General features: G+C 41.0%; 1 protein-coding gene across 2 annotated transcripts; it reads left to right on the plus strand.

The window, feature by feature from the left end:
• The first annotated feature begins 218 nt into the window (after window positions 1–218).
• Window positions 219–8,520, plus strand: cep55l (centrosomal protein 55 like). 2 transcript variants are annotated; one of them, XM_084001817.1, is made up of 12 exons: window positions 219–304; window positions 844–1,070; window positions 1,179–1,286; window positions 2,092–2,247; window positions 4,565–4,618; window positions 4,764–4,929; window positions 5,305–5,435; window positions 5,519–5,712; window positions 5,968–6,091; window positions 6,192–6,263; window positions 6,502–6,627; window positions 6,791–8,520. In XM_084001817.1, exons 2-12 carry the CDS (start codon window positions 882–884, stop codon window positions 7,001–7,003), a joined length of 1,533 nt encoding a protein of 510 aa, XP_083857943.1. In that variant the 5' UTR covers window positions 219–304; window positions 844–881; the 3' UTR covers window positions 7,004–8,520. The 2 variants fall into 2 exon arrangements, with proteins under 2 accessions (XP_083857943.1, XP_083857944.1); XM_084001818.1 differs by having other exon boundaries at window positions 5,308–5,435.
• The last annotated feature ends 611 nt before the right edge of the window (window positions 8,521–9,131 follow it).

Raw genomic sequence — 9,131 nt, forward strand, 5'->3', positions numbered from 1 at the left:
CCTTTTCCTAACTGACTGATTGTAACGCGATAGCACGTAAAGCAAAAACGGTAACGATTAACTGTAGCTTAAATTACATCGGCAGAGAACATTAAAAACCGCTAAATCTTACTCACTGCGCCGCCCGACGTGTCATATTTCGAGACACTGCGGGCTACGTAAACATACGCCTCGCGCTGCACATCACGGATATGACGTCAACGCGCTGCAAATTCAAACTTCAGGAAACGAAAGCGTTTGCTTAGAAAACGGTCTTGTAACAAACACAGCAGTTTAAGAGGATATCTACAGTTCGTTTTTATCTGTAAGTTTAACCTATTTCCTTTTTTTCCTACTCTGCCAGTTGTGTTTTCATTTATTTATTTTAACACAATAGACAGCGTACCGTTAAAGCGGTTTAATGTTAGTTTCACCAAAGGCAGGTGCGAGGACGTCGGCCTATGTAACGTTCAAGAACCGTCCTTTTTAACACCGAGATATCTGTTTCTATTGATGTTTGGTTTGAGTCGGAAAAAGGAGTAAATACCGTTAGTGTGTGTAATTTACTGGAAGGATTGAAATTGTGTGAGGATACCTATATTTGTTATTGTTATTATTTACACTAACTAGCTAGAAATCTATATTATATATATACGGTATATATATTGTGTAATTTCATATAATTGTTTAAATAATGAATGTGTGATCTGTATGCCAGTATTTAAAAGTTGATTTGGGATGTTTCCTAATAGTGTTTATTATTTATTGTCCAATTGATTTCAGTCCATAAAACTCAATACATCTGATGAACTTTACATATATTTTTATTTAATTTTTTTAGTGAAATATCTTGTCTGTCTTTAGAAGTCCAGGTTGCTTCCTCGAACCCCAACGAAGCAGCCATGACATCCAAAGGTGCCAAAGAGACCATCGTCACCAGGCTGGGTTTCAAATCCAGCAGCTCTGCCTCCAAGGCCGAGGCGGAGCTGGAGAAGGTCAGAAAGGAGAACGCTCACCTCAGGAGAAAGATCGATGAGGTGGCCAAACGACACGTCAAATCCCCCGACTCAGACAAAAGCAAGCTGCTGGAGGTAATTTTGAAGATGCATCAGTATGTATATGTTTCAGGTTTAACTTCAGAATTCCCTGCTCTGTTGTTTGCCCATTGTATTTTAATTGATTAATGTTTAATATTTCAGAGGATCCTCTCTCTTGAGACGCTGCGTGAGAGAAACAATCAGCAGCTACTCCTTAAAGAGCAGGAATTAGAAACCGTGAGACAGCAGTTGTCATTTCGAGGAGGAGAGGTATGTACATTTGACACCAGATTAAAAATCACTTTGTCAATAGACCTATATATATTGAGGAGATCAACCTTCATTCCTCAAACTTGTGAAGATCCGTTGCACTTTTGGCCTTGTGTTGGTGGCATGCGTATTGCTGGCAGCAGACGACTGACAGAAAGTGAAGGGGGGGGAATCCCACTGAGCTGCCATAAAAACAGTTGGGGGGGAAATAGCTTCTATCCCATTTTGACAGCAGCTCAGCTGAGGGATGTTTAGACGGGCAGTAAAAGCTGCATACCAACACATGGTGTGTACGCTGTTCACTCCATATATTTCTAAACCAACTATCTCTCACTGTGGGTCTGTGTTAATGACACTGTTGGAGGAACTGATGTTGTCTATTTGAGCTTGTTACTTCTTGTGAAATCTCCTTCTCTGTTGTTGTTGTTGTAGAAATCTTTTTTTATTTTTTATTTATTAATTAAGGCTAGTCACACTGCCATCAGGCTAGAACTTGGAGATGACATGCTGGTGAATGAGAATATCAGCGATTGTTTTCCCAGACATTGTGAATGGGTAATTTGATTGAATCACACTCGCCTCTTCCTCGTTAATATTCGTCAACAAAAGTGCTAAAAACCCAGAGCTGTTCAGTGGGCAATGATAACAGACTGCCGGCCATGTGATGTCACAGTGTGAAACGGATAATCACTCGGAGGAAAACCGCCTCTGCATATAAAGAAGGTTTTTTTTTTTAAACGGGTTGACATGTTTGTTGTGGAGGCTGGGCTAAGGTGCTGTGTCTTCCTACTGATGTGTGTTACAGGTGGTGGCGTCGCTGCAGGCCCAGCTGGAGCAGCGGAGGAAGGAGGCCGAGCAGAGGGACGCGCTGTTCCAGAATGTGTCACAGGAGACGGCGAACCTGAAAAACCAGCTGGCCACAGTTTCTGCCCGGTGCCAGTCCCTGGAAACGCAGGCGGTGGTAGGTTGACCAATTACAACGTGTCAAGATGTTCTTGTTAGTTAGAGAAGTCGCCGCCGCCGTTGAAGTTCACCTCCTCTTCCATAGAACCTATTATCTCGGAATATGGAGACTTCTAATAATGGAGTTGGCTTTGCAATATATCTGACTAACTGCTTTTGCTGGCACAGATCATAAAAAGAGTTAATGTCATCATGTGATCGATAATTAAAAGTGCTTATTCAGTATCTTTGGTTATTGATGACTAGCCCCAGGTTATTATTATAGTGTATTTCAGGCTGACTTCCATTCTAATTTCCTCTATCTGAGATTTATTTATATCAGGTACATTTCAACAGAACAGATTTTCTTTCAGTGACTATCATGGAAGGAGACGAGTGCAGTTATTTCTTTGTCCACTAGGTGGCACTGTGCGACCTGTGATTGTTTTCCTCAGCTGCTGACGTTACCTTCTCTCTGGGGAATGACAGCTAAAGGCATGTAATACAAGGACTTAAATGAGTCTTTGTGACTGTAAATACACAATAATGGTACTCTGTTTCAACCATCAATATCTTTACATTAACACATAATAAAAATAAGGGATTCTGTCTGTAATGATGCCTTTAAACAGCCCTTTGTCACAGAGAGCCATTGTATGCACACGTTTTTGCTAACATACTAATTGCGTACATGGAAATCAAAAACATGAAGTACCTGTGGTGTCATTATTGATTTATTGTGGCTAAAACCAAAACAATTAGATGAGTTGAAGGAAGAAAAGAGAAGATTTATAGTAGAAAGAATCCGTTTCGAAAGCTCCCTTGTTTTTTTTCCCTCATAAAGGTCAGTCGAATGCTGGAAATACTGTCTTTGAATCTAAATGTTCTCAGATTGTTTGCATAAATTCTGCCTTTGTTGTCAGGTCACTACTTTTAGACTCAAGGTTGTGCAAAGTAGTGAAAGGCAGAGTATTTTTACAAATGGATGGGACTACTTGGTACTTGTAGTCCCTTTTTGATGTGGGTGTCTTTCAGGTCCCACTGCAGGTGGATCTCCTTATCTGTCTTTTTGGTAATTCCAGACAGGAAACCTTTCAAGACGTGTTTTGGCTTAAGCTCCTTTCGCATTACTAGAAATAATCTGACAAACAGACCCTGACCCCACCTTTCCCTCCATATTGGATTCACAAAAGCTATTAGTAGGCTTAGCTTATGGGAGGTACGTTTAAATCCATCTGGGAAAAGTTGACAAGCTCATGATGCTTGTCTGGAAATGTGAGAGGTCAGAGATGATCGTTCCGATGCCTTACGGTTGCGAAGGCTTTGCTTGAGTTTAGCGGCTGGGTGGGATCAGACATGTAGCCCTCAGGAATTATGAGATGACAGTCACTCTTCTAGGGATGGATGTCGAGGAATTGGTGGCAGGGTTGGTGCTCTGGGCCATGTGGCAAAGTCTGGGAAAAGAAGTGTATAGATTGATCACTTGCTCTGGGGTTTTGTTGAAAATGAAAGTGATGGCTGCTACTTAAATAGCTTAAAGACGCTTGTGTCGTGTAGAACGATACATACTGTAGACAGACGGAGAGGAAACTATGTCACGGCAAAAGATATCCAACAGCGTCATGAATAAACTGTAGAACTGCAAACACAACAACAAAAAGCCAGGTGTTTCTTCTTACATACGTTATTGTACTCGAAATATATAATATATAGAGTATATAGTATATTATGGTGTATATATATTAATAATAAGGGAGTCGATCCCCTTAATTACTTTTACCTTTCGGTCCAAGAATGATCCCCAAATGACATTTATGTCATCCTCTCATAAGCTGCCATCTTGGAACAGTTCATCCGACTCATTCAATAAAGGAAATGACATTGATTGTTTTCCACTGCCTTTAAGTCATTCTGCGCCCTGTTATTGTGGCCACCCTAAGCCATAGTCTCCGATGTTTCATCAGTGTATTAAATCGTGTATACAGAGGGCTAGTTTATTAATCAGTTGTACTTTTAAGTCCTTACTCAGAAAGGCTTTTTTAGTTTTGTCACAGTGATGTAGCATAATGCACCAGAGCACCAGTTGCTTCCCCTTGACGCCGAACTTGAATGACTTTAAAAGGCACCTCTACGGCCGCGGCGTGTCTAGAATAACCAACGGAAACATAGGGCTCAGTGGCAGACAGCCCTTGCTAATTTGAGTCGATTTAAAATTCAATCCAATCTGTTTCATTTTAAGCAACGGCGTAAATGAAAATGTATGAGTTAATTTTTCACAGCTAGATCAGCTAGAGGTGTTGAGTTTATTTAAAAAAAAAATGTTTTTCTCTCTCCAGAATGGACAGGTGCCTCCTGCAGACATGGCATTGTTACAAGACCAACTGAGAGACGTGAGTGCAGTCAATGATTTTACTATTTAATCCCACTTTAATACCATTGAATGTCTAGGATCTGCTTTTATGTAGATACCAAGAACAGGACATACCGACATATATTCCATTTTCGATGGAAAACCCCTTTGCGTCTCCCAACCAGGCTCTGGAGAAGAACCAGCAGTGGCTGATGTACGACCAGCAGAGAGAGGCCTTCGTCCAGTCGGTCGTCGGCCGCACACAGGAGCTGGAGCAGCAGCTGGCCCAGGCCGAGCAGCAGCTGGCCCAGGCCAAGCAGCACCACACCCAACAAGAGGCCACTTCTGAGGGTGAGAAATGAAATTGCTGCAAAGGTGTATTGAAAGTTAAAGTAATTCAACAAACGTTGTACGATGCTCTGATACCGGCAGTGTAGAATGCAAAAAGGGGAAATAAGGAAACGTTTTTAGCCACAACATTAAACATTAAGTCGGCTCTGAGGGGGATAAGGATTTGAGAAGAGATTAGATGAGTAATAATCCCGGTATTAAAATTTATAGCTGCAACTGCAGCACTGAGGACTGTTTGGCTTTGACAATAAAATGGCCAAACTTGCTATACATTTCCAACACACACAAGTCCAGAAGAGTCATCATCTTGATTGCAATCTTAGAAGAGCTTCTGAATGTGCTTACTAACGCATGTCTCAATTCCCGCCAACTCAGCAGGTCCAGAAAAAGAGGTTCAACTGAAGAACTGCTATGAGAAGTTGCTGTTGGGCGTACAGAAAGACTTGGAGAGGCAAAAAGATCAAGTCGCAAAAAGCCAACAGGAGCTCAGTGTGCAGAGGGAACAGGTAAACTAGACAGACGAACTAAAAAGCAAAAAAAAAAACCACCATAACACCGTTTTGAAATGTGTTTTCCTTCGGCTCTGCAGACTTTGAGAGCTCAGGCGGAGCTGCAGTCTCAGAAGGAACAGGTTACCAGGCTCCAGGAGGAGATGTCACCACTGCAGAGGAGGTATGAGGACAAGTGCAGAGATCTGTCCTCCATTCTGAGGAAGTGCGACGAGAAGAGCAAAGAGTTGGAGGACGTGAAGATGCAGCTGCAGGCAGAGAGACTCGGCAGCAGGTAAAGCAAGTCTGACTGTTGCAAAGAAACTCCGTAGGCCTGTGAGAAAAGGCCAACTGCAGAGCAATTATTCCTTCCAAATGCTACTCCTTTTGTGGATTTCACTTTCTTATATTCTCAGTCGATCCACAACACAAAAAGTATTGCAAAGTTTTACTGAACTTGAACCCTTTTTCTAGGTTTCAAACTAGTATTAAGTACTCTATAAGTACATAGCATCATTCTTCATATGTATGTGATGACATAAACGTGTAGGCAGGCAGTGTGTGAGGAGAGAATGGTGTCGTCTGAGCGGTCGGACAGGATGAGAATGGAACTGGAGAATGTGGACATCAGATTGGAGGAGGAGAGGAAGAGATCAGCTGACCTCCTGCAGCAGGTAACCCTCACGTGACGTCGGACCTCATCACAGGCTTATTTGAATGGGAAATCGTTTTAAATGTCTCATTGTATTTAACTGATAATCTGGCCTTTTACAGGTGAATATGCTGCAGAATTCTCTAATGAGCCAAAATGAAGAACAGAGGAGAATCGCAGCACTGGAGCAACAGGTAACACTGTCACAGTCCACACACACAAACAGTGAGGTCAGCAATTTCAGATTACACCATTTGTAACGTGACCAGCTATGAGTGGGGAAAATCCACCAGTACATAAAGTTGTAACTATTTTGTCCGGCTGTCATTTCTTAAAAGTAGTGAGCTCGGTACTGATCCCACTTGTGCAATTCAAGTCCAATGAGTTCTTGGCTCTCTCTCTCCCCCTCATATATTTCTGTCCCCTCCACAGATCCAACTCTCTGCCAAGGACTTTGAGAACGAAAAGATTGATCGTCAGAGCATGCAGCACCAGTTACATAAGGTGCTGAAGGAGCTCCGCAAGGCCCGGGATCAGATTTCTAAACTAGAGTCTGCTGTAAGTTTTCACTCTATGGAGTCGTTGAGTCAAAAAGTTTCATATATTTCAGGTGCAATTAAATGCAAAATGCTTCTACCCTGATGAATGTTAAGGATCCTTTTTATATATTGCTTTGCAGCAAAGAATCTGCTAAATCAATGTGATGTTTTTTGGGTTTCAGAAACAGCCAAACAGCCGTTTCTCCGAGCCCAGCTCCTACAACAACTTTGAGTTTGAGCGTCTTGCTATCAACGACCCTGCCGGTCCCACGTCTCCCTCAAAGGTCATCAGCCTTTTGGATGAGAGTTTCCTGGAGTGCCCAAAGTGCCGCACCCACTATCCCACCAGCCGCCACAGGGAGCTCCTGGCACACATTGACTACTGCCTTGCCTGATCTAGAAGAGGGTCTAGACCAGTGGTTCTCAGGGCTGGGCGTCAGGACCCCTCCTCCCCCAAAGGGAGATAACAAAGCAAGCACACATGCAACATAAGCAGTTATTTCTTTTCTTTACCGCTTCAGGCTTCTAAAATATCTTCATGGATAAAATCGCTATTTGGTTAACCTCTTTATGTAGACGTGCATTCTGTGGTATCAAGTAGAAATGGACTAGACTAGACTAGACTGGACTACATCGTTAGATCCGTTCAGGAAACGATGGCACTCCTCACAGCGGTGAGTAAAATACATGTTTAAACTCTTCTACTTACTTGGTTGCCGGACGGTTTTAATGTACCTTAGGTATTATTAAATACACATTACATTTTTATATTTTAATAGGAATAAAGGGACATTTTCACAGACATTTTTAAAAAAAATATTTATTTTTGCCTTTTAGAATACATCAAGCCAAATATTGATGTGATCATATCCGTTCCATTTTTTTCTGGGGTCTTGGTCCTGGGGTCCTGCTTAATTTCGTATTTTGAGTGAATTTGTATTTTTCTTTTTTCCTGCTGTGAAGCTCTTAGAGAATTGTATTTTTTACGTGTATTTTAAATTATTTATTCTTGGGTTGTTGTTTTTTTGTTTTGTTTTTAAATAAGTGAGCAACTGTGTGTTTAGATCATGAAAGCTTTTATTTTCCTTCAGAAACAATGATAATAATGTATTGTCCTTTCCTTTTTTGTATTATCATGGGATGTATCTTATTGTATTGTATGAACGTTTACAAACCTGCCCCATAAAGCCCGTTCTGTTGATAAACCAGCTGTAAAGGCACCGCTCCTCCACTCCTAGTTTCAGTCAACAACACATTTTAGTGTTTGTGTAACATTTTTCCTCAACGGGTTTAAAATTGAAGGCATATTTTAATTGTTCTGAAGCGCGAGACATTTTAACAGTATTGAGCTGAAGAACAAAATAGTAGAGAAATGTTTAAGCTTTTCTTCTTGACTACATTCTAGTCCTGCCAAGTTTCTTTGTGGACAAACCTAGCTGAACCATGTGACTTAACCATGACCAAGATCTTCCTCCAGCCTTAATCACAGTGTTTGATTTGCCTAAACTTGACCAGAACTAAATGTGTCCTTGTATCCTTCCCTGTTCCCTGAGTGAAGCTCACCTCCGCCTCCACTTCTCAAGCCTGCAGCCCTGTGAAGCTGGAATGAGATTGCATGAGTTAATTCCTTGTGCTAAACTATTTAAGGCAAGGGATTAGTAAAGGTCTTCTTGGTAGAGGAAAGGGAGTTAAGTTGCCTTTATTCCTGCCTTCTTGGCAATGTGACTCCATAGACTTAAGAGGGCCAGACATTGCTTTTCTGCCCATCTTTTAGGTTGTCGTTTTGGTTTTACATTCATTTGTTTTGGCTGACTTTTTTTATTTTTTTATTTTGTATCACTTGCTCCAAAGTTGTTTTGCCGTGCACTGTACTGTACAAAAGTGTGCAATAAAGATGTCAACCTGCTTTGAACACAGTGTTCGATGTGATGCTACGAGCTGAAGACTCACGCTTGCTGCTGTTAAGCAGGTTTAATGTTCCACATGTTCGTCATAATTAGAACGCTAGCATTTGCTAATTAGGTGCAGACACAAGGTGCAGCTGAGACTGACAGGAATGTTATTCTGTCAGTATTATATATTCAAATTCATCCAGCACATGTCAAGCTTTTTTCATTGGAAAAGTGAACCTATAAAACACTTAAGAAATATAAGCTTTTCATCTTATTAGACATTATCTATTTAAAAACTTCAGCGAATGAAGTTGTTGCTGGAGGATCATTTCATGCGTTTGCTTTTGTTTGATGTGTATTTTGCGCGATAACAACTAAAAAAAAATAATACCCCCACTAAATTCTGCATATACCTAAAGTTTGATGTATTTTGATCGACTGAATCAAAGGCCAACAACATGAATTCCTTATTTGCAATCCTATAATACGGATGAGTTTTTCAAGGCAGTCAAAATTGAATGAGCCAACACGGTATGAACGTTTTATTTCAAAGAAGTATACATCATATTATCAAGTAACAACCAAACTACTATGCCTATCTATATATAAATATATATATTGTATGTGTGTG

The sequence above is a fragment of the Eutrigla gurnardus genome (assembly GCF_963514095.1).
Source record: "Eutrigla gurnardus genome assembly, chromosome: 22".
Lineage (NCBI taxonomy): Eukaryota > Metazoa > Chordata > Actinopteri > Perciformes > Triglidae > Eutrigla > Eutrigla gurnardus.

Bases quoted from the DNA above. Each gene is read 5' to 3' on its own strand.
- cep55l (XM_084001817.1), top strand. From the start codon at position 882: ATGACATCCAAAGGTGCCAAAGAGACCATCGTCACCAGGCTGGGTTTC. The intron at 4,619-4,763 runs GTGAGTGCAGTC...TCTCCCAACCAG, and splicing joins TACAAGACCAACTGAGAGAC to GCTCTGGAGAAGAACCAGCA. The intron at 5,713-5,967 runs GTAAAGCAAGTC...ATAAACGTGTAG, and splicing joins GCAGAGAGACTCGGCAGCAG to GCAGGCAGTGTGTGAGGAGA.